Source organism: Anabrus simplex, chromosome 6 (assembly GCF_040414725.1).
Source record: "Anabrus simplex isolate iqAnaSimp1 chromosome 6, ASM4041472v1, whole genome shotgun sequence".
In the NCBI taxonomy this organism is placed as follows: domain Eukaryota; kingdom Metazoa; phylum Arthropoda; class Insecta; order Orthoptera; family Tettigoniidae; genus Anabrus; species Anabrus simplex.
The window spans coordinates 172,144,018-172,169,794 of NC_090270.1; the positions used below are offsets into that span (position 1 = coordinate 172,144,018).

Genomic DNA, 25,777 nt, shown 5'->3' on the forward strand with positions numbered 1-25,777 from the left:
TAATCGGAGAGAAAAAATGGAAGGGCTCCGACACTTCGAAAAATGAAGGTATCGGCCAAAGGAAGACGAGGGCCACAAAGGGCGTGAAAATGAAAGACTTCCTAGCCCTCGCAAACCTAATAGCGTCGGGGTCAGAAAAGAACAAGAGTTGACCAAGGGAGGTCGGATAGGATAGATGACAGTGAGGAGCCTGGCACAAGTAAGTGGAAGAAATGCTGGGACTCAGCTGAAGGCCCCGTGGTCGCCAACCCACGCTCCAAAGTTCAGAGCCTCTGAGGCCCCTTTTAGTCGCCTCTTACGACAGGCAGGGGATACCGTGGATGTTATTCTACCGCCCCCACCCACAGGTGGATCATGAACCATGTTTTACATAATTTCATTAAAAAAAGAAAAATATGTTAAGGTTTTGGTTTTGGTCTGTACTGTTGCACATTTTCCTCAAAATACAGTTTTCTTAATAGCATCAGTCATTAATTAATCTCTTCTGAAGTTGAACCTAGAAGCATAAAATATTTTTTTTTATTTTTTTATTTTTATTTTTTTTTAATGCTCAGTATCTTATGCCAATTTTAGAATCGCTAAAATCTCGAAAATGAAAAATCCGACTTTAGGTCCCATACCGTGCAACGGGTCACGTATAAGTTCGGCAATAGCCAAGGTGTGCACTAGGCTTTTTCAATTATTATGCAGTATCTTATCAATATTAAGGAGACCAAAAGATGAAATATCAAATTTCTCTATTAATATTTCTGTAGCTGCATAGTACAAAATAAAACTTGCAAAAGAAAAACATATTAATTTTATATGTTTCAGTTATTATATTTTTCACAAAATTCCAAATATTTTTGGAAGAATTAGTTGTAGAAGTACATGACAACCATTATAGAAAATCTAATTTTAGTCTATTTTGTCTGATTCAGTTTTATTGTGAATGCTATAATAATGGAAATAATTGCAAGTTTAGGTTTTGATTACCAAGTCCACTTAAATGACCATTGTTGATGTTTAAATACTTGAGTCGTCATGGTAATGAACCTGCTGACGATGGTGGTGGTGGTCATATCTATAAGCAGAAAATCAGCATGGTCTATAGCCCTGGTTGATCAGTAAGATAAAGATCATTACTGAAATGAGTAGAAGTATGTGAACTGTTTATACCTTACGATTTTTTCATGTTATTGTATGAAATGAAATTGTGAATGAGAATATAAAAATGTTATAAACATTATTATTATTATTATTATTATTATTATTATTATTATTATTATTATTATTATTATTATTATTATTAATTTAGTTTATTCCATGGAGATTACCCCCTAGTTCTATAGAATTGATCGGGATAAAGGGTATTTATTTAGCCAGGCTGGGTAGCTCAGACAGTAGATTGCTGGCCTTCTGAATTCAAGTTGGCAGGTTCAATCATGGCTCACTCTGGTGGTATTTGAAGGTACCCATATATCAGCCTTGTGTCAGTAGTTTTATTGGTATGTTACATAACTCCTGTGGGAAAAAATTCTAGGATCTTGGCATCTCCGAAAATGATGAAGGTAGTTAGTGGGATGTAACCAGTAACATACTGTATTATTTATTTAAAGGTATATAGTGGTTATTGTTGTTGTGGGGGCAAAACACTATTATTATCAGCACTATTTACTGGTAAAAAAAATGATACATGAATAGTACACAGCCAGTGCTTCCATGAAGAAAACAAATATCATCATCATCATCATCATCATCATCATCATCATCATCATCATCATCATTGTCCCATTCCAGTCGCCCGGTGTGGTTAACAAGCCTCCTCCACTCCTTTCTGTCCTTCCACTTTTCCTGCTCCATTACTTCTGTCACAAATATAATATGTGGGAAAATTGACATTCTAATTTAGTCTAGTTTTATTTTGTTAATGTCAATAGATATTGTTCCATTTGAAAAAAGGTAACTTTCTAAAATAAACACACATTCTAATAATTATTAAAATCTGTGTATGGGCTGCAATTATGAGCCTTTGGTTATACATAATTTCTGTGAAAACAGCTCGTCAATAGCACCTTCCATTTCAGAAATAGTTGCGGTACAAGTTTTAAGTGTATATGCATATATGTGGTAATTAAATATGATTCTCATTTTGTTACTGTTACTAGCTGTTGAATCGACCATTCGAGCAGTATACAACAGATGCTGTGACCATTGTGAACGAGTCGGAAGTAACTGACGTGAAGACAACTGTGGTGGGCCTCATCAAGGTCCTCAAGTTTAAGCTTTACCAGCTGCCATCAACACATGCTATTAGGGTGTATAAACTGTTGGTAAACCACTTAGAAGCCCACTACCATAAACCAGCTGTATTTGAAAATACCAGCAGCATAAGATACACAGTAAGTTGATAATAAGACTATTATTATGTGTAGAATATAGAGTATAGAAGTGATGCATTCTGCAATTTATTTGCAAACACAAGAAGTCAGTACTAAAATGAACCTTTTGAATAAATGCATGCTTAATGCCTTATCCAATTGTAGACATTGACAATATGGTCCATGTCCTTTGCTGAGCCAAGAAGTCACTGATCAGACATTCTGAATCTGAAGTTACAGTAGAGTAGTCAATTCCATTTCACTCATGTAACAGTCTGCTATCGCTTATCGCAGGATTAGCAATACCTAATGTTGATTTTGTAGAATCTGGTGTTTTAGCACAGATGTACAGTTAGTATTCTAAGGCATATATTCTAGATAAAAGCTAAGAATGCATTGCACGCACAATGTTAAGAGCTGTAAAAGCTGTGGTGGCACGGGGTGGGGAAATGAAGCTGATGTCACATGCTGACAATGCTGTCAACTGTTGAACAAGTGACTCATTGTAGAGACTTCATATCAGTAGCAATAGAAACACGTGTAAAACTAAGGAAAAGCAAAAACTGTCAGGAAACCAGTAAGCAAATAGTACTGTATTAATGTAGCTGTTCATGTGTGGATGAATGTAATAAAATAATAATAATAATAATAATAATAATAATAATAATAATAATAATAATAATAATAAAAGTAAGTGCCGTGCATACCGTATCGTTATTCGTTGGTATCGGTATGCAAGTCATCTGAATCCGCATCGTCATCAGGTTCAGAGTCGTCATTCAAACTGACAATCAGATTATCAACTGCTATTTCAATGTTACCATCTTTCCTACAATATTGTTCGTCCAGTGTCTCCACATGCCTACAATAACCTTCCTAGTTGGAAGCCTTGGAGAACACACTAACAGTCTTTTCCCATAGGTGTTGCAAGGGAATATTACCTGTCATATTCTGTGATGTCAGTACAATTTAATTTTCATTCTTGCCAGATGTATGAGATTGAGGTCACAGTTATGTAGGAGTAGACAAAGAACCATATGTCCTTTTTCAAAAGCCAATAACTGTATCTCGGATATTTTTTTGGATGGTTTGTTTCCCAATAGATAATACCTTTCTTCAAGACACACTATACCTAGTCTTCATAGCCAATTAACCATGCCACTTTTAGTGTTGTATCATGTTGGAGCCTTTTCCGCTTGCTTACTGTGATATGGAGCATTATTGTCCATCATGATTACTGATGCTGGAAGCAGATGAGGTAACACTTTTGAGCTGAACCACCTCTCGGAATTCATCCCTCTCATTTGACCATGATAGTCGCCTTGTGTTGTCATCATAACATCATTATTATTATGAATTCCTTCCAGCGGGCTGAGTAGGATGTTTTAGAAGAATTCTAATGTTATTAAAAACATGTTAGCATAGTGTAATGGTTTAGCATTCGCCATGCCAACTTGCTATGGGCTGTTGACATTACCATATCAACCCACCTGTTCACTCTTCGACTGCACCAATCACGAACAAGGCTTTGGTGCTAGACCAGCCCCCTCTCGCTTCTACCCATGGTGGTGTGGCATAGGACTATGGAAATTACGAGACGAAAAATCTGGAGTTTTCTGTCTCTCGAGGTTCCTGGATACATCCAGCATCCAGACTGTTCTGGAATGACTGGTGCAGTTATATAAGACAGAAGTGACTTGTTTGAGTGGAGTTGGTGTAGTGCATTCGTGAGCTCAGTCAGTGACTGACTGCCAGTGCTGTGAAGTGCATGAACTGCTGTGACTTGGACTTGTGTGCTACAGCATGAACTGACGGCAAGAGAGGGACCGTGAAGCTGTGCAACGGACCTTGTCTGTGAATGTAAACCTGTGTAGGCGCACGCAAACAGTGTAGTGTGCGGCCACTTCTGAAATACAGTTTACACTGCCCCTAGGGTGGAAGTGCGTATTGTGTGTGATTTTGTGACAACTGTTTAGCTTGTAAGAATAATCTGTAGTGTTAAAACAAGTGAGAAACTGAGAGAGAGAGAGAGAGGGGTGGGGGCGTGCGAACTGTGTGTTATAAACACAGTCTAGTGTTAATTTATCTTACTACCCTGCCAACTCATCACAATATCCTCATTAACACATTTTCCCTTTGAATTGACTATTTTAACCACGCTGGTTCAATCCTGCTCGTATCGACTTACATTCAATTTCTATAAAACACTTTTCCGCCTTGTCAATAAAGTATTGACATTGGACATTTTCCATTCTCGCTGAAGATGATCTAATTTTATAGCACTGTTTGGCTAGATATTGTTTTCCTGTTCATTGATAACTAAATTGAGAATTAAGTTACTAGCATCTTGTACAGTGTCCTTGACTGAGAAGTAAAAGTAATACCTTCCATTTCTGTCATGTTCTTTCCCACTTGCTAATCCACCTACAGAAACCAGCTAGTAACTGTTTAAGCTAACGTGTGTTCTGTTCACTTGTTCATTCAGTGTCTTAGTAACCAAGTTTACAAGGTGTGTTTTTAATTATAGAGACAAAAAAAAATATGTGGTGGGTAATTAATTATGAAAAGCCGACATTAATTCAAGAAGTGGACTGCAATCCTCGCATGAGCTATGTGGATATTACACGGAAATTGAACATTCCTCCATCCACACTGGGTACCATACTAAGCCAGAGGAAACCAATTGAACATGCTGGTAAAGAAGAAGCAAGTGGGAAAAGAAAACAAGTGCGTGAGGGTCAGTTTCCTAAGCTGGAAAGCATGTTACTGAGGTGGATTAAACAAGTCTGATATCTTACTTGATGGAACCATGGTTCGAACCCATATAATTCTTTTAGCATAACAGCTGGGACTCTCAAACTTTCAAACCTCCAATGGTTGGATTGAGAGATTTAAGAACAGGCATAATCTAATGTTAACATTGATGCTTTCACGGCCCGTACTTGTAAACATGATATGGGCTTTTGGGCTTATGCCATTACAAGAAAACAAGGTGAAACTCTTTACATTTTGCAGAGAACTTCGCTCTGCATCTTCAGAAGAAAATCTCGACTGTCCGCAAGGAAGTATTTTACAATAATGAGGATTTGAATTTAAGAATATTTTACTGTTGGAGAATTGTAGTGGTACATTCGTTCATCACCAGGTGGCTCGCTGTATGCTGGCACAGTGCTCCAAGTGGGAGCTGATGACAACATTAAGCTGGAAATGAGATGTTAAACATGTGTGAAAGTATGACATTAACACACAACACATAGCTTGAAATGAACCAACAGGTGATGACCAACGTACAAATTTGGAAAACACTGAAACGAAATAACAGTACAGAAAGGACAGGGAAGAGAACTACCTACGTTAATCCTTAATGGCTGGCAACCATGTATTTACTTAATTGATACCGAGCATCCCTGTTGAAATTGTTAGGATTTTTACGTATTTCTACAGCTTCTCATATAATCCTAGACCTGTAGCGTTTATTGCGGATAAGGGCTTGAGGGGAACATGACATCATGACCTGATGATAGGGCATGCTCAGCTATTGCTGACTTGTCTGGTTGGTTGAGACGGATATATCTTTGGTGTTCCTTGATGCGAGTCCCAAGAGACCGAGATGTTTGGCCATTGTATACCTTGCCGCAAGTACGGAGAATTTGGTGCATCCCAGGGAGTAATACTGAGGACAGTTTGTCCTTGCTTGTACCTAAATTATGAGCAATTTTTGTGATGGTGCCAAACACAGTTTTTATACTGTGCTAGCAAAGGACCTTGGTAATTCTCTCTGTGGTGTCGTGAATGTCAGGCAGGTAGGCAGTTCCCTTCCAGTCTTCTTTCTGTGAGCTTTGATTAATCGTCCGTCTGGGATGCAGGGCTCTATGAATCTGCATGTCGTCGTAACCATTACCCTTGAACGTAACTTCGATTGTATCCATCTCTTAATAGATATTTGATAGCTCTCAAATTTGTGTCGCTCTCGTGGCGAGTGTCGTGAGAATGCCCTGTTTTTGTGCTGCATGGTGGTGAGAATCTGCATGGAGGTAGCGATTTGTGTGAGTAGGCTTAAGATAGATAGTATGTCGTAAGGAGCTGCCCGATTTCTTTCTTACTAGAACATCCAAGAAAGGAAGGCATCCGTCTGACTCCATCTCTATGTATGTTGTATGTTGGGTATTCAGCCCGAAGGCTGGTTGGATCCTCAACAGGTTCACCATTAGCCGTCATAGATGGCCTAGGTGTCACTGAAGAGGCGGCGTACTAGGGAAACAAGGAGTGAGGTAGTTTCCCGTTGCTTTCCTCACTGAGCCAGAAGTTGCTATTGCACATCAGTCTGCCAAGCCCACTGAAATGCGTGCACCAACCGACCCTATGAGTGACATTTTCACACCATTCATAGCAGGGGCTGGCTGCATAAGGAATGGCATGACTAGCGTCATTCATACCTCAGCCACTTTCATATTGTCAAAGCCAAGTATAAGACTGAGACAGGTCAATGAAAGTAACAATTTTATTCTAGCCCATACCAGAAGACATAGTGCACTGTAAACACTACATCTTGCCAGCATCTCCATAGTGAATGTAATTGAAGGATGTTGTTGCTTTAAGTGGTTTAAAAATACATGAAGTTTCTCAGGACTTTCTGACCATACCACAAATGTGTCATCCACATACCTCCACCACATAATAGGTCTGATGGGCACTGAAGCAGTAGCCTCCCTCTCAAAATGTTCAATAAAGAAATTAGCCACTTCCAGTGAAAGTGGACTTCCCATAGCCACCCCATCCGTCTGTTCATAAACTTACCCACCCCACAAGAAATAGCTCGAAGTCTTGCAGTGGTGAAATAGCTTAGTAATGTCCTCAGGGAACAAATGCTCGGTGAGGGACATGACTGGGTCAGTGGGCACTTTAGTTAACAAGGATTTCACATTGAAACTCGCTAGAAATGCCTTGGGTTGAAGGGTTATTGTTGACAACTTATTGATGAAATACAGAGTGTTGCTTGAGTCCATCTCAGGAATCATCAACCTGATTGACATCGTCAGCATAGAGCAACGATCCTTTCTAGTCTACCAAATGAGTTGACCGTGCAGTTAGGGTCGCGTAGCTGTGAGCTTGAATCGGGAGGTAGTGGGTTCACATCCCACAATCGGCAGCCCTGGAGATGGTTCCCCATTTTTGACACCAGGCAAATGCTGGGGCTTTACCTTAATTAAGGCCATGGTCGATAACTTCCCAACCTTGACAAGGAAGCTGAGGACAGAAAGAATAAAACACAAGAACAGGTATAGAAGGGAGTGAAACAAAAAACCACAACAGACGCTAGAAAAGTGTTTTAGAGGACGGTCATGAAATTTTAACTGAGCGAGTTGGCCATGCAGTTTTACAGTAAAATCTTGGTAATTCAAAGTTGCTGGGATGCAAAATTCGGACTTCGAATGGAGTTATTTCAAATTAACCACCAACTCGTAATTCAGAGAAGTGCCAACCCTTGCCGCGTCACAAAGTATTCTAGGACCCATTAGTGAATGCAATCACCTTGATTCCAAATTTAAACCTTTTACATGCCATGGAAAAAAACTATTTCCAAAATGTATCCAACAAGGTGCATTTGCATTATTCAAATAATGTACTTGGATAACCCACTGGCAAACATAACCTCGCACAACAAAAGAGAAAAAAAAATCTATTCAAAGACTAGGACAAGTTATGATGGCTCTGCTGTGCGAGTGCTTTATTTTTTGGATTACTGTGCTGTTTGCATTTTTGGATGCCTTGTACTTGCACGTAAAGTGCCCAAAGCCCTAAATTATCGTGGCTTATCAAACTTTCCTATGACAAGAGGAAGGCTCTCGCTTCTGTCTGCATTACAAAACAGTACAATGACTTTTACCTTAATTTCTTACGTGGTATATACATTTAATTTTTTTTATGACATAAACACTGCACTGTGTCTTAAATTGCTTGACCGGGCGAGTTGGCCGTGCGTGTAGAGGCGCGCGACTCTGAGCTTGCATCCGGGAGATAGTAGGTTCGAATCCCACTATCGGCAGCCCTGAAGATGGTTTTCCGTGGTTTCCCATTTTCACACCAGGCAAATGCTGGGGCTGCACTTTAATTAAGGCCACGGCCGCTTCCTTCCAACTCCTAGGCCTTTCCTATCCCATCGTCGCCATCTGTGTCGGTGCGACGTAAAGCCCCTAGCAAAAAAAAAAAATTAAATTGCTTGAACTTTCAACGGAATTTTATTTTATGTAACCAGTCTTAACTTCAGTTCCATGAGTTGCGCATACATTTTTAAGACCTTTGTGTCTATACATTGTCTATTTTCTTCGATGTATTTGTGTTGATTTGCTTTAAGGCTGATGATGACCTGCAGTTAGGTAGAAGAAACTAGTCCCTGAATGTAAATTTAATGTAAAACATTGTACAGTTTGTTTTGAAAAGGTGGACCTTAATAATAAAATATTTAAATACTATTCCATGTGGGAATCGACATCTATATTATCGTCATTGTTTACAGATTCTGCTTCTCCGCACACTGCCTGCTCTGTGATATTGTGCCGTACCTGCCAAGTATTACGGTTTTTCCGTAAAATGTGCGGATTTGGAGTGCATTTTACGGTTGTACGGATGAACAACGTTATTGTACGAATTTTGAGTATCCGCGCTTGGTTTCGCTTTCTGTGGTCGAATCGGATTTGTTTGACTTTTGATAGTAGCTGGTAATACGAGATGCAGTGTTTCTATAGTACGCAAACCTTTTCTTGAGCCCTGAGCTCCATAGTGCTGAATGGGAACTTGGGCTCAAGAAAAGGTTCGTGTACTATAGTTGGTCTTGAGTGTTTGAAATTCGACCGGTAAATGTATCGATAATCACATTATCGATGTGCTTCTGTCACCTGTTCTACCTCAAGTGCTTCTTCATTCAATGAGATGTTCCCAAACAAGTAGCAGGCTGGAATTTTGAAGAAAAGAAATCCGTGAAAAGTAGCAGGCTGTGACTTTATAAAAAACTTTAGTAACTGCATCGTGCTTCGTAGCAGCCAGGGGTCGAAAAATACCGGGCGCCCAGTCACCATGGCGCCTGAAAATTTTTACCTGGCGCCCGAATTTTCAAATTCGGTTTCGAAAATTTATTTTTTGAAATCTGGAGTTCCCTTACATGTACGTTCCCACCACTTTACAACGTAACAAGTCGTGTGGTGTTTCACGTTTCTTTCTGTAGCTCATATATTCTAATATTCGCAATAAACATTTTCAGTGCTTTTGGCAGAGTCTTGAATTCTGTAATTGCTCCTCGTACCTTGGAACTGGACGTTTCAGTTCTGCGCGGGAGCTGCCTAGCGGTCATGGGAGATATCGTTGTAACCCATCAAACAAGTATCCTTTCATGTGGACATATCGTAACACATCGAGTTCCATTTCAAATTATCGGCTATCGGTAGCAGAGTACAAACATCAGACCAGAGTTGTAGAAAATTCAGAGAACTACTACGTTAAATAATTCCACAAACACTACATTACCGCCTTCCCTCCCGTGACTAGCCGTTTCTCAACTATTGCCGCCAAAGCAGTGCTGACTAATTCCCGTGGAATTCATTCTTTGTACTTAGAACATACGGAATGACATGTTTATCAATTCTTTTATTTTCACCGAACAATATTTATACTTTTAATTTAATTACAGCACCTCGGTATTGAACGGTTTGCACTTTATAAACACGGTTGTTTTTATTACTGTGCGTTTATGGAAAATTGGCAACGTAGCATCAGACATCGAAGCCCGCAAACTCGGAAGCCATTTAACGCTGGTGTATTTTACATTTCTGTGGCATACTTGAGGAAATCGGCAAAATGAAACGAACAAAACCCCACAAATTGACTGATGCAAGTAAAAAACAGTGTACTCTTTCAGATTTCTTCATAAGTAGGGCCCGTAAATGTAACACAAAGTGATACAGAAGCGAGTGTATGTGAGAAAACACTTGATGGAAGTGCCGACTGTAGTGTTCAGGACGACAATGACCAGCCTGACATTTATGGTGTTCAAGACAATGATATGTCAAACATTAACAATCCGTCGAAATTTCAATTTTCAGGCAAACGGAAATTTCAGCACTTTTAGCGAACTGCGTAAAGAAAATTAATGCTAATATGTTACAGCATTTGAATGCACTGTTCATGACATCTTATCATATTGCAAAAAATAACTGACCTTACACTGATATTGAAGATTTGGTTACAATGTTAAGCAAGTTGAATGTTACTGATTCGAGAAGTATGTGAATGTTACACAATGCAGAGAATCGTAGCTTGAATTACAGCCGTGGCTGTGCTATGAAGAAGGAATTGCGAAGTGTAAATTATGCAGTAACTTTCGCAGTATTGCCGACAGACATTCTAAAGTTGTATCCGAATTTTCAGGACCATTTAAACTGGAAACGTTTAAAACATACGAAAAATCCTATCCTCACTCGAAGTGTTAGGAGGCTGAAAAAAATAGCGTAACAGCCCCAAAGGGCCTTGGTCTACCAAGCGACCGCTGCTCAGCCCAAAGGCCTGCAGATTATGAGGTGTCGTGCGGTCAGCATGACAAATCCTCTCGGCCGTTATCCTTGGCTTTCTTGACCAGGGCCGCCATCTCACCGTCAGATAGCTCCTCAATTGTAATCATGTAGGCTGAGTGGACCTCGAACCAGCCCTCAGGTCCAGGTAAAGATCCCTAACATAGCCGGGAATCAAACCCGGGGCCTCCGGGTAAAAGGTAGGCACGCTACCGCTACACTGCGTGGCCGGCAGGAGGCTGAAAGTTTCATGAAAAATCCCGAACGTTCACTTTTAGCAAAGTGCGTAAAGAACATGAATGCTAATATGTTACAGCATATGAATGCATTGTTCATGGCATCTTATCATACTGGAAGAAAAAAAAAACCCCACTATTTTGAAGGTTTGTTTGCATTGTTAAGCAAGTTGAATGTTACTGATTCAGAGAAGTATGTGAACGATACACAATGCAGAGAATTTATTTCATACATTGCCTCAGATCTTCGTGAAGATTTTATATGTGGCATTAAGGAAAGTTCACGTCAGTATCTTACTCAATGGATCAACAGAAATCTGATGATGAGGAGCTGATACTTCACATTCATTTTTTAAAATAAGGTGACTTTCAATCTTGTTATTGGAGGATGCAACAAGTGATAGCTATATGGAGGCTCCAAAAACAGAACTGCCTCATTTAGGGATTGGAGAACTCTTTACGGTACAAAACTATTAGGTATAGGGACTGATGGAACACCATGTGTGATTGGTGTCCGTAATGGTATGGTTACAAAAATATCTGGAAAAATTGAGAACTTGGTAAAACGTTCACTGTGTTGCATATCAACTCCAACTCTTTGTTCTTCACTGACTGAAAAATGTGAGACTTAAAAATCATTGATGAAATTGATTCTATACTCAGGAAACTATATATGTTTTATCTACATTCGCCAAAACGACTTCGCGAACTGAAGAAAATTTCGGAGTTGCTGGAATGTGTAATATCCAAATTGGAGTACTTACACCAAGTTAGATGGGTAGCAAGCAAATGAAATGCTTCGCAAGCATTTATATATTTCTGAAAGGAAAGGTGAAGATGGAATCACGGCTAAAGTTCTTCTAAAGAAGATCAACGACTCAAATTTGTCATCAGTTCTCTTCTTGTATGACTTTTGAGTATATTCAAAAGACTTTCACTTGTATTTCTGAGGCATGTTCTGATTTTAAGTCAGATAAGAGTGCATGCAAATAATGCAATTAATTCATTGCAGCAACTTCACAACACCAAGGGCCCAATGGTAGAAAATTTTTGTCTGCTATAGCACTTTCAGGAGTTTTCAGTAGAATACAGTTATCAGATGTGTCAAATAAGAATTTCACGGGCGACAAGGAACTTTGGCAAGTGGGATTACCTTTCTGAAAGACACATTTCTTCAAAATAAGGACATTCAAAGTGCCACTGGTGTTACTGATACATATTTCTGGCCATCAGGAAAACAACTGGAAAATTATGGCAATAGTGAAATACAGCTTCTTGCCACTCATTTTTCAAAAAACCTTCAAATTGAGGTGAACAACGTTGAAGACGTAGTGAGCGGGTGGTACGCATTCAACGTAGTCGGGAAAGGTCTTCCAATGAATGATCTACTTGAAAAATCGCTGTCTGTGAAAGGACGATTTCCGATTTTTGGGAAGCTCCTTAGTATATAGTGGCAACAATTCCTGTATCGACTCATCATGTGAGCGAGGGTTCAGCACGAATATTATTAAACACAAACTGCAAACCAAGCTTGTCGACAAGAACTTAAGTGATCTCATGATATCTTTGAATGGACCATCTTTAAAGGACTTTGATGCAACAAAATGTATTGATCGTTGGTGTTTTGGTGGGAAATCAAACAGGCACATGTAGTGTAATTTTAAAAGACGCTGACCTTAAAGGTGACTGGTGATTATTTGGGTTAGTATCTCTTAAAATATAAATTTCCATTCTTATAATGAACTGAGACTATACTACTTAATTTCAAAACCAATACGTAGCTTTATCTTAGTCTAACCTGTGTTTTTCATAATGTATATTTGCAGAAAAAATGTGCTGGCTCCTGATAAAAAGGAGCTGGCTACTGAATTATTTTTATTTTCTTCTACCCCTGGTAGCAGCTGATAGACTTTGTTCGTATGTGTGTAACATCCGCAGTAGTTCCAAAACTTATGGAATTGTATGACGAATTTCTAAGTGATTTAGTATTTTTAGTGGTGTTCATATGAGTTCAACTAAGAAACAATATTATCAGTCTTTTCGGGAGGCATATTCTGCTTAATTTCCTTGTTTTATATGATCACGGAAAGTGTTTCTAGTGTTAAGTGGAAACAGACGAGCACTCATCAAGATGTAACCTTGTGTAAGTGTGTAATTTCAGGGGTGATCATAACATATACAGTAAAACCATGATGCATCGTCTCTCAGGGAGCATGGGGAAAATGACGATGGATGCGGGGAAACTATAAATGCGAGCAACATAAACATTATTATTATAAAAACAACAATAATGGTGTGTGGCCCCCGGAGCCGGGTGCAGGTCTTTTGAGTTGTCGCGTGATAGGCGATCTACGCGCGTATGAAAATGCGGTCCTACCTAAGATGAATTCTAATGTTTAATTCGGCAAACAGACAGCCCCCAAACCAAGGAAAGTTAAAATCCTCGACCCAGTCGAAACCCCTTGAACCAAAGGCCAACACGTGACCATTTAGCTCATTCTATGCATACCGGTATCAAAATATTGCAACCATGATATAGGCCTACGACTTGAAAATAAAAAGCGTGACTCTTACGCCGTTTCGTTTCGCATTTTGTAATAATTGAACACCTTTAAGTCCAGTTCTCTTATTGCAAATTAAAGATATACGTGGATATTATGGCGATAACCTGTATTTAGGAAAATATTCCATAGACCTTTTGCGAACGATAGGTTATATACCCAACACGGCGCCGCTCCCACAGCTTAGTGCAGACGATGTCACAGAGGTGAGAAATTCAACGTGCCGCGTCTCAAACGATGTCACAGCAGCTTGTGCAAGGCTGTCAACTTAGGAACTAGTTACAAGACTAGGCTATGAAAAAAGATTGTTGCTCTGGCGTGGTTAGGTCCAGCTTGTAACAAGACTATTGGGCAGAGGGCAACAAAGCGGTCAACAGGCCTCTAGCATCCCACACACTCCACAAGGTACGACGTCATTAATCACCCTGTGACTAATTAAAACCTATCTGGCGCACTGCGCGATTTTCTCTTTTTTTTCAGTGAAGTTGGCAGCCCTAGTCATCCTATACCAATACAGAAAATGGTGGCAAATTTGAGTTTTACGCTGTCTACATTTTAATTCTTGTAAATAAGAATACTTCTAGGGGTCAGTTAGTAGGCTGAGGAGAACCGTTGACACCAGGAGCCTCGTAGTGAGGTTGCGCGTGAATAACCTGCGCACAGCACTCCAGCCTACAAGATCCTTGTTCAAGACTACCAACTCCGAATCGCTCGTACATTCTTGCTAACAGGTTGCCACTATTATATGCTAAGAGTATCGAGCAGTCCCTCTAAATTCAAAAAACTTCTGCGTATATTTTTCTTACGTACGATCAATCAACACGGGAAAATTGTGACCGAGGACAAATAATTTTTCGACGATTGATGCGATAAAACGATAGTTCGAGAAATGATAGATGCAGGGAACTTTAACATTGTTTTATATGGAACATTTTTGGGATTGAATAAATTCAGCGATGAATACGGGAAAACGACAGTTCCGGGAGCGATACATCGAGATTCTACTGTATTTGATTTTTATTAGTATTGTTTATAATTTCCCCCCCCTTGCCGTCCTCATTCTTTGTCTGAAGACTGTTACGCATGCGTGTGTTGTTAAAAATGTTCCTCTTGAGGATCTTCCGGATTTCTCTTTTTTGAAAGTTGGCAGGTATGTTGTGCCGCTTCTTAAAACACTGAATACAAAAGATGATTTCATTTGAACTTAGCAACTATGAAGCACACTGTGAACACACCGAAGTGAGTGAAAGTGCAGTAAGCTACCCCTGCACCTTATGGAAGATGCGTTCTATGTCTTCATGTTTGCGCTTGCATCCAATGTTTTAGTAGCCTTCTGGGTAGCTGAGTGAAGTAGGTAACAGATGCAGCCTCTTATAAACATTGAAAGATTCTGCTATTTCAAAAATGCTGACACTCCCTTAAATTTACCTAAAATTGATATCATAGAACTGGAAATTTATCAGACATCTCTCTTGTTAATTCCTCTTCCTAATTCCCTTTTTGAAATATAGCCTGAAATTTAGCTATATTGATTAATTGGTTCTCGTGAGACATTTTAAGTTAGCATTGGTACAATTTGTACTTGCTGTTTGCTAGTGGAGAAACAAAAACAAATTAACCCTACTGATAACCGATTACAGGCCAGAAGAGTCTTCTTGCAGACTTGGCCAAATTGTTCTGTTATACTATTGAATACATTTGAAATGTCTCTTGGATGATTAAAATATGTCTCTTCGAGTGTAATTTACTTTCAGAATCGCAATTGTACTTGTACTGTATATCCTTGTAACATTTTTTAAATATAGAAAAAGTTACATCTGTGACTTGTATGTGTTGTATGGTAAACTTCATTTTATTGTAATAATATGGAGAACTACAGATTTTTTTCTCTTTCAGATTTTTGAATGTTTCCTGCAACTTCGAGCTAATTCACTTTACCACTTGGGTTTCCCAAAACCTAACTCTTCAGAGCTACACTTCAGTCCTTATCTGACAGTAGACCATAAAAATGGAGAGAGACCAGGAGGTTCTGTCTCTCCTCCTCCAATGAGTCCAGCACCATCTTCACATCCGCAGTGTACTGTCACTCATCTTTCTCTCACACATGCATGCAAGGCTGTCATCACATGTCTTAAGCAAGAAAAAGGTTTGTAAACTTCACGTAAACATACAGATACTTCCTCATATGTTATACATGCTGTCTTGGTTCATTCTGTAATGTGCTTCTGGACTTGAATCATCTACCGTATAAATGCACAAATACTCTGTGCCATTGAATAATCCGCTCACCCTCATTTTTGGAGAGAAAATTTTAAAATACATATGTCATACATACATGCATATATACATAAATACGTACATACATCAGCATTCAGTCTGCAAGCCTCTGCAGTTTTACAGAACTCTGCCACAATTCTCTATTTGTAGCTAACTCTGTAGCCTCGTTTAGTTCTGTACCTCTTACCTTGTGCCCGTTGGGACACGATTTAAGCCTTTCCCTTCAACATTTTTGACCTGGGCAAAATGCCGTTGAAAAGTGTATCACTTGGGAATCTTATTCCTACTCTGTTTTAATTTTTTTTTTTTTCGATATGACTTAGGCCGCTAATTGTAACCGCCATCGTTTACATATGATATGTCCTACTATTTATTTTCTGGTCCCATGACTCTGGAGTAATGGTCTAATGACGCGCCAACTAGAGAGCGAGTGCGTATGGTCCGCTGACTATCCTATTCTTTGTTGCGCTACATCGCCTTACTGGCGTGAGTTTCATTCGTCACTTGGTCAGTAATACTATTGTTCCACATGAGTTTCTGTGAATGCGAGACATTGCGGGTCGGGTCCACTGATTGTCTTAAATTCATATTCATCCATTCATTCTTCGTCCTCACATTTTGAATTCTGGTCAGTGGAGGGTTTTGGACTTTTAATTTTTCATTCAATTTCATCTTATTTCGTATCATTAGGGACCGATGACCATGATGTTAGGCCCCTATAAACAACAACAACAATCATCATCATCATTGGTTTATGCATACATCATAATCAGTAGAGTTCATTCCTAACTCAACCTTTATCTCCTCATTCTGAGTATCCTCGTGCCATTGTTCCCACCTGTTTGTACCAATGGTCATTCTCGCTACTTTGTCTCTTACTTCTAACTTATAAATAAGACTAGCAATTACCCATGGCTTTGCTCGCGTGGGCTTAGTAATTTGAAAAAAGTAATAATTTCTCAATACTGTACTAAGATATTATCTGAAAATCCCTAAAGTACGAGGCATGTTTCTTAAGTAAGGGCCGTTTGAAAATAATTACACAACAAAAGACGATTTTCAAACACCACATTTAATTGCAGATTCTACATACTTGACTCTATTTTCAACATAGCCACCATGTTTGTTTAAATACTTATCATTCCTTACAACTAAGTTTTCAATACCCTCTTCATAGAAATTTGCCGCCTACTCCGATAACAAAGAGTCGACCAACAAAAAAACACCATGCCTATCCCAAAATACGGATACCATGATCTTGCGCTAGGACAGAGTCTGGCCTTCACCTTTACAGGTGTGTGTCTCTCCATTCCGTGCTCTGTTGCTTCGATTCAGGCATGATATCAGATCAAGTTAGGTTTTCAGAATAATTTTGTAAATCACTGACCTAGACACGTCAGGAAAGGCGTTATCACTGACCGAACCTCGCACAGGGCGGGCGAGTCGATAAACTTGAACATTTGAGCAAGCACAGAAGAGAACCATACAGGTTAGCAACAGAGCTGCAACTGAGCACGGTTGCTCCAGAGGCGTGCCGGCACACGATGCGCACGCTAATTGCGTCGCGTGCGCGAACTAGTAGTGTCTGTAACAAAACAGCCCTGACTTAAAAAACATGCCTAGTATAAAAACTCACCAAAAAATTGAGTTTCATTTGCCCCAGAAACTCTATAAACCTCGTTTGTGGTATTGTCTTTTGGTGCTAAAATGACCATGTGACATAGACTGTACATGTGAGAAACAGTCTTCTCTCAAGTCGAAAAAAAACATGTTTCTTTATATTTAAAGGAGATTCCAAATACTTATTTCTATGCTTGTAACATCTTAAGTTCTTGAGATATAAACATCTTCATAGAAAGAATTCAACCCCCCTATCAGTCCTTCCCCCACCTCCACCTAAGTGGATTTTCCAAAAACAAAAACATACATGTTTCTCTACTTTGAAAGAAGATTCCAAATATGAATTTTCATGTCTGCAACATGCTCAGTTTTTGAAATATAAGTATCCTCATAAAATGAATTGAACTCCTTATTCATGCCGCCTCCCCTATCGTTCTACGTTGCGATTTTATTTTACGTAAATAAATATCACACAAGAACACGTTCACTTCCTTATATAAATTTATTTACACTGTACGTCACAACACACAATTATACACAGTCGCAAATGACTCTACATACAACACTCAATAGCGGAGTACCCTGAAGTCGATTCTGACCAGTACAGATATCAACAACACTGACTCGCGCACTCTCTTGAATTCCCTGCCTTACTCACTCGAGTCCAATACTCTAACTCCACCTCAGAGCCCAACAGTCACTCCCAGTCCATCACTTGCCTGAGTCCTTAGAACTAAGAACTTAGAACTGACTTCATAGACTGACAGCTCGATATTTATACTGCTCAATCAACCATCTAGAATGATCAACTTCTGGAAGAGTTCTTACAACACTCTAATGGAACACACTCGAAACATCGATCGACCAGCTAGTCGAATGGGTACTCGAACGTTCGTTTCCTATTTACTAACACACATGGAAATATCTACAACATTCGTAATGTCTGTACGTGTATCTGGATAATAAAACTTTACAGTAAGTTTCCAGAACCCTACATATATACCAAATTATAGTACAATAAGTCTAACATACGAACATTATGTTATTTTCTACCGCTTTCGACTATATGGATTTTGAGGTTAAACCTATACACAATATGTATTTGAGGTTATACAAATGTATACTACATACTTACAGCGAAACCATATACTAGTCATGTTTAACACTTACTAAAAGATAATTTAGCATTAAATAAACTATAATTAAAATATATTAAACATACTAATTGAAGGTTTTACACCAATTATGATATCGTACCTACAAACCCCCCCTCCCCCCATTCCCCCAAAATATGAGAGTTTCTTTACTTTTAAAGGAGATTTCAAATACCAATTTTCATGCCTGTACCCTTCAATTTTCGAGACATAAAGTAGCCCCATAAAAATTATTCGATTTTTCACTTTCTTTCACCCTTCCTCTTTAAGTGGATTTTTCGAGAACAAAAATTATGTGTTTCTTTATTTATAAAGGAGCTTCCAAATACCAATTACCATGACTGTAACATCTTCAGTTTTTGAGCTAAATATACCCCTATAAGAAGAATTCAACTCCTTTCTCACCCCTCTGCCCAAGTTGATTTTCCCCCAAAAATTTTCAAAGGAGATTCCAAATATCACTTTCTGCACGTCTGTAACATCTTCAGTTTTTTTTTGACATAAGTATCCTCATACAAATAATGCAACTAATTTTTCAATTCGTTCACCCACCTTAAGTGGATTTTCTAAAACAAAAAAAAAATACATATTTCTTTATTTTTATAGTTGACTCCAAATACCAATTTTTATGTCTGTAACATCTTCAGTTTTCGAGATATCAGTATCCTAATAAAAAGGAATTCAGGCCATTTTCAGGCCTTTATTCCAAGTTGCTTTACGTCGCACCGACACAGATAGGTTTTATGGCGATGATGGGACAGGAAAGGGCTAGGATGGGTTAGGAACCGGCCGTGGCCTTAGTTGAGGTACAGCCTCAGCATTTGCTTGGTGTGAAAATGGGAAACCACGGAAAACCATCTTCAGGGCTGCCGACAGTGGGGTTCGAACCCACTATCTCCCAAATACTGAATACTGGCACCACTTAAGCGACTGCAGCTATCGAGCTCGGTCAGTCCTTTCTTTTCTCTTTTTTCTTTTTTTTATATGCTAGTTGCTTTACGTCGCACCCATACAGACAGGTCTTATGGCGACGCCCTTTTTTTTTACCACCATAATTGTTTTTCTCAAAAACAAAAAAGACCAATTTTCTTTATTTTTAAAAGAGGTTAAAATACAATTTTTCTTGTCTGTAACATGTTAAGTTTTTGAGAGATACTGTAGATATCCTTATTTTAAAAAATTACCCACTTTTTCAGTTCCCCTTGAGTGGATTTTCCAAAACAAATATCTTTCTTAATTTTAGAGGAGATTCCGAATACCAATTTTCACATCTGTCACATGTTACGTTCCAGAGATATACCGTAGGTATAGTATTTTTGAAAATTCACCCCCTTTGTCACTTGTTCACCCCCCATTAGTTGTATTTTCCAAAAACAAAAAGGTACGTGTTTCTTTATTTTTACAGGAGATTCCAAATACCAGTTTTCGAGTGTGTAACATCTTCAGTTTTTGAGATATAAGTATCCTCATAAAAGGCATTCAACCCCTTTTCCTCCCTTTTTTCACCCCCGTTAATGGGATTTTTCAAAAATAAAATAAATATGTTTTTCTTTAATTTTAAAGAAGATTCCAAATATCAATTTTAAGTCCGTAAACTTTTAAGTTTTTGAGATATTGATGTAGATGGTGAGGATGCTTGTTGTTTAAAGAGGCCTAACATCTAAGGTCATTGGCCCGAAATATAGATGTACTCATTTAAACAATTCATCCTGCTTTCCACCCCCTTAGCGATTTAATATCCAAAAATCCTCCCATAGTGAGCTCCTACACTCTAATATATAAATGTATTCCTAAAATTTCATTTCTTTATGTCCAGTAGTTTTGGCTGAGCGATGATAAATCAGTCAGTCAGTCATTCAGTCAGGACATGTTAATTTATATATATAGATATCCTGAATCCACCCATCTTTCACTCCCGTTAAGCGAAGTTTGTCTGAAAACAGACTGGTTTAAAGATAGTGTCATCCGGGAGCTGACGTCTTTCTTACAGATTACTATTGATCGCAACTGCGAGCTCACTGCGTTAGCTTTGTTGCATCTTGATTCAATCTCTCTTACTATACTATACTTATTATACTATATTGCAAGATATACTTGAAATACTTGAAAGTATCTACCTGCTCCACTTTTTTTTTTTTTTTTTTGAAAGAAATTGGCTTTGTGTCTTATTGCAAGAAAGTAATCCTACATGATATACTCCAAAACTGAAACACATCATAATCTTCACAAACTCTTGCAGAAGTATCCGGGAATCTACCTACAATAAAGGGGGGGGGGGGGGGGAGAAAAAAAATAGGAATGCCAATTTTTATCAATTTAATGTTACAAGGGTGAGTCAATAAATTTCAAAACTGAATTGAGGCAAAAATAATCAATCTTTCTGACATTTATTTCACTTTTCCACATATTCACCCTGTACATTCAGGCACTTATCCCATCTCTTTACAAGTCCTTGAAAGCCAGCAGCAAAGAAGTCCTTTGGTTGCTGTCGCAGACAACGTTTAACCTCATAGATTATGTCATCATCTGTATCAAAATGACGGCCACCCAAATGATATTTTAGGGGCCCAAACAGATGAAAATCACTGGGGGGCTAAGTCAGGACTGGATGTTCCAAACGCTCCCCATCTCTGATGCTTTTCCTTCCAGGGTTAAACTTCTCGATCCAATTGAACACAGCTTTCCGTGAGAAACAGTTTTCACCATAGACACCATGTATTTCGTGATGCACTTCTTCTGTGGACAGTCCTTTGACCCACAAGAAACGCACATCTGCACGCTGTTCTTCTCGTGTACAGTTATGCAACACATGTGCCATCGTGCCTCTGACTGAGTGCCTGCAAGATGTTTTACGACAAGCATACATATGCTGTCATCTGCTGGCAAAACTTGCGCGCGTAATTTCAAATGGTATAAGGCACACACGTGTTTGCGACTTATTTATTGACTCACCCTCGTAATATGTGCTGTAAAGTATTAGAAGTCAATACAGTAGAACCTCGATAATTCGAAATTGGTTAATTCAAAATTCCATCTAATTTGAAGAAGCTCTCGTTCCCAGATATATAAGGCACGGTTTTGCATGTTATTTAAATTGTTTAATTTGAAATACGGATAATTCATAATTCGAAGAACAATGTTGGTCCCATTACTGAAATTCAGACTTTAAATTCAAAACTGCCTTTACATTAAATTTTTTATTTCAGAGTAATTTAAATTTGAAATTTTTCCGCGTCATGATAGAACGCGTCTTCCAGAACGTGCTGAGGTAGATGTCAGTACTTTCACTCACTTCTGTGTGTCTACAGTGTGCTTCATGTTTGCTAAGTTTCGTGTAAAATTGTAATTCTTGTGTATTCAGCGTTTTAAGGAACACCATAATATCAAGTAGCAGGCAGTGTGCAGAGAAGCAGAATCTGCAAACACCGGTGATGCCGACAGTTCGCGAAAAAGCATGGCTCATATTATCAATTCGTATGCACCGAATAATATTGTCATTTTACAATCCTTGAGATTCTATGCCTAATATTGTCAATGCAGATGAAACTGCATTGTTTTTTTATGCCGAGCCCAAATGGTCTTACGGTTTTATAGGAGGGAAGTGACAGCTGGGAAATTGTACCGGGGGGGGGGGGAGGGCTCATTACACTCCGTTGCAATGCATACGAAAGCGAGACACTTCTTTCCCTCATCATAGGGAAGTTCGATAAGCCACGATGTTTTAAGGATGTCGGGTACTTTCCGTGCAAGTACAGGACATCTAAAATGCATTCAGTACAATAATCCAATGAATAAAGGATCTGCACGAGGGAGCCAGTATAATTTATCCTCGTCTTTGAATTGTGCATTTTTTCTTTTGATGTGTGAGGTTAAGTTTGACAGTGATTTATCAGATTGCATTATTTTAATAATGTGAATGCACCTTGTTGGATACAATTCGGTAATCATTTTTTCCAAGGCAGTTGAAAGGTTTAAACTGTGAATCAAGGTGATTACATGCATTGATGCGTCTTAGAATACTTTGTGACTCAGGAAGGGTTCGCATTTCTGAAATAGGAGAAAAGTACCATGGCAGGAAATCGTACAACATTAGAGTCACTGTGCTGTGTTCTAATGCAGACGGAAGCGAGAGACTTTATTCGCTCGTCATAAGAAAGTTCAATAAACCACGATGTTTCAAGGGCATCGGGTATTTTCCGTGCAAGTACAAGGCATCTTAAAAATGAATAAAGGATTTGCTCGGGGGAGCCAGCATAGATTTCTACTCATCTTTGAATCGTGCTTTTTTCTTTCTCTCATTGTGTGAGGTTATGTTTGTCAGTGAGTTATCGAAGTGAATACTGTATTGTGAATTTGAATACTGTAAATGCACCTTGTTGGATATATTTTGGAAATAATTTTTTTCCAATGGCTTTTCAAAGGTTTAAACTGTGAATCAAGGTTAATTGCATGCAGTACGGGTCTTAGAATATCTTTTGATGCGGCAAAGGTTAAGCATTTCTGAATTAAGTGTTGGCGGTTAATTCAAAATCACGTAATTCGAAGTCCGATTTTTGCATCGCAACGACTTTGAATTAACAAGGTTTTACTGTAATTCCATGCTGCTCTACCTCTGTTCATTATCGCTTTTAGAGTCATTATTAGTGGAGCAATCATATTTGCTGTCTCCATCTTCCCATAGAGCATCGACCTCGGTTCTATCAAGTGAATTTGCGATGCTGCATTTTTGAAGTATTTTCCCACCATTGGTAGAGGAATAGACTCCCATGCGCATTTTACATACAAATCTGATTTGCATCCGCCTGCTTGATTATTTCCATTCTGAGTGAACAAATGTTTTTCATCAGCCATCCATTGTGTATTTCGCTGTTTCATTACTGATTTAAATGGTCGATTTATGCACACATCTAGTGATTGGAGGACAGATGTTAGGCTGTCAGGAATAATCACCAAATCAGTATTCCCTTTTTGCAACTTCTGTCCCACTTCTTGAGTTGTGTGTCCACAGAAGCTCTCCAGGACCAGTGTGAGCAATGTGCCTGGGCGACGTTGCTGAACTTGCGTCACCCAGTCAGCAATGAGGTCACTGTCTATCCACCCTTTCCAATTCAGTCTCACCAGCAAGCTTTTCACTGATACTTTCTGAATGGCTTTAACACTCCGTTACACGCGTAATAATTGTATCGTTGTTACACGTGCGACGGGGATTCCCTCATCATGCACAAATAAGTGAATAAATTGTGTCTCTTTTGTTCTATTGTAGCAGAACGGGCCTAAACATCTTCTCACAGTGCTGTTGTTTACTTAAAGTTTTTTCATTTTTGTTATGACCTGAATTAAAATAAATAAGAAAGGAAAGTAATATTCCCTTGCTCATATTCCTGATTTTTTATACGCCCTAACGCATAGGCTAGATTCGCCGCAGTGTTCATTTTACAACATCTTTGTATTTTTCTAGTTTTTCAATGTATAGTAAACACTACAGTAAAATTCGCACCAATAAAGAACAAATAAAATAGTAACAATAGTAAAAAATAAAAGTTGTAAAAGTAGTAAAAGTAAAATACACAAAGCGAAAAGAACTAAAAATATGTCACCATCTAACTCAGCTAACAAGTCCCTGATATGTTCTTCCTTTTCAAAATCCACCATATGCTCTAAAGCGTACCGTTCCTAAAAAGGATAAAAAAAGAACAATGAGTAATAGGTGAAGGTATAACAAGAGCAACACCAACGAAAGTCAAGAATATAGCTTACAATAGTCACACAGCATAGGCGGGAACTCACCACCCGGGAGAAAAATAACAAACATCTACTTGTGTACACACCTCGGCAGTGATTAACAATGACTCCACCGGGCGAGTTGGCCGTGCGCGTATAGGCGCGCGGCTGTGAGCTTGCATCCGGGAGATAGTAGGTTCGAATCCCACTATCGGCAGCCCTGAAAATGGTTTTCCATGGTTTCCCATTTTCACACCAGGCAAATGCTGGGGCTGTATCTTAATTAAGGCCATGGCCGCTTCCTTCCAATTCCTAGGCCTTTCCTATCCCATTGTCGCCGTAAGACCTATCTGTGTCGGTGCGACGTTAAGCCCCTAGCAAAAAAAAAAAAAAAAGACTCCACTCTGCGCGGACGATGTCCTGGAGAACAACGCTTCATGCATCTCAAGAAAATTCAAAATTCATGAAAACTTTTAAACAGCAGGGAATCCCCACCCTGCGCATAACGGAGTGTTAAAAAAAATATTACGTAAGGTAGTAGCGTTCGTCCATCGCCTATTATACACATGACTCTACTCTCATTTTTCATTGCTGCCAGTTGTAGCTACACTGGTAATCCAGTACGATTCAAATACTTCTTAAAAACTATGATGCTAACACGTTAAAAAAACTATCGTAATTATCCAAAAAGGTACTTGTCACTTTACTGGCAAATCTATACTAGTATGTAATGTAATTATTGTGTCACCTTAACAAAAATATGTACTGTATTGTCCCTATCATGAGAGACAATACATAAGCTCATGGGACCTTTTTTGTCACCAATAAATAAATAAATAAATCCCACTAATGAATTTCATAATCCTGGAATATACAGACTAGAATGTAACGAATGCAAAGCGAAGGATATAAGTTGTTCTATAGCAGTAGTGAGGATTTAAGATCTGAAGGAAGAAGTCTGTGAAGTTAACAGAACTCATGACAGAATTATGAGTGTAAAGCTGGTTATTGGAGGAGACCTTGTCACAGTTTTGAGTGTATATGCTCCTCAGTCAGGATCTTCTGAGCAAGAGAAGGACAAATTTTGGAAGACCCTATAGCATAACAATGAAAATACCAGACAATGAATGGGTGATAATTAGTGGAGATTTGAATGGACATGTTGGTGAGAGCTGCAGTCGTTTAAGTGCGGCCAGTATCCAGTAATCGGAAGATGGTGGGTTCGAGCCCCACTGTCGGCAGCCCTGAAGATGATTTTCCATGGTTTCCCATTTTCACACCTGGCAA

The 25,777-nt window shown here is 38.9% G+C and overlaps 1 protein-coding gene across 3 annotated transcripts in view; it reads left to right on the plus strand.

Moving 5' to 3' along the window:
• gig (tuberin) overlaps nt 1–25,777 on the plus strand; it is a 619,250-nt gene that overhangs the window by 233,089 nt on the left and 360,384 nt on the right. For all 3 annotated transcript variants that reach the window (XM_067150053.2, XM_067150054.2, XM_067150056.2), the window contains 2 exons: nt 2,148–2,381; nt 15,615–15,864. In XM_067150053.2, coding sequence (XP_067006154.2) covers nt 2,148–2,381; nt 15,615–15,864 — 484 coding nt within the window. The remainder of the gene's footprint in view (nt 1–2,147; nt 2,382–15,614; nt 15,865–25,777) is intronic.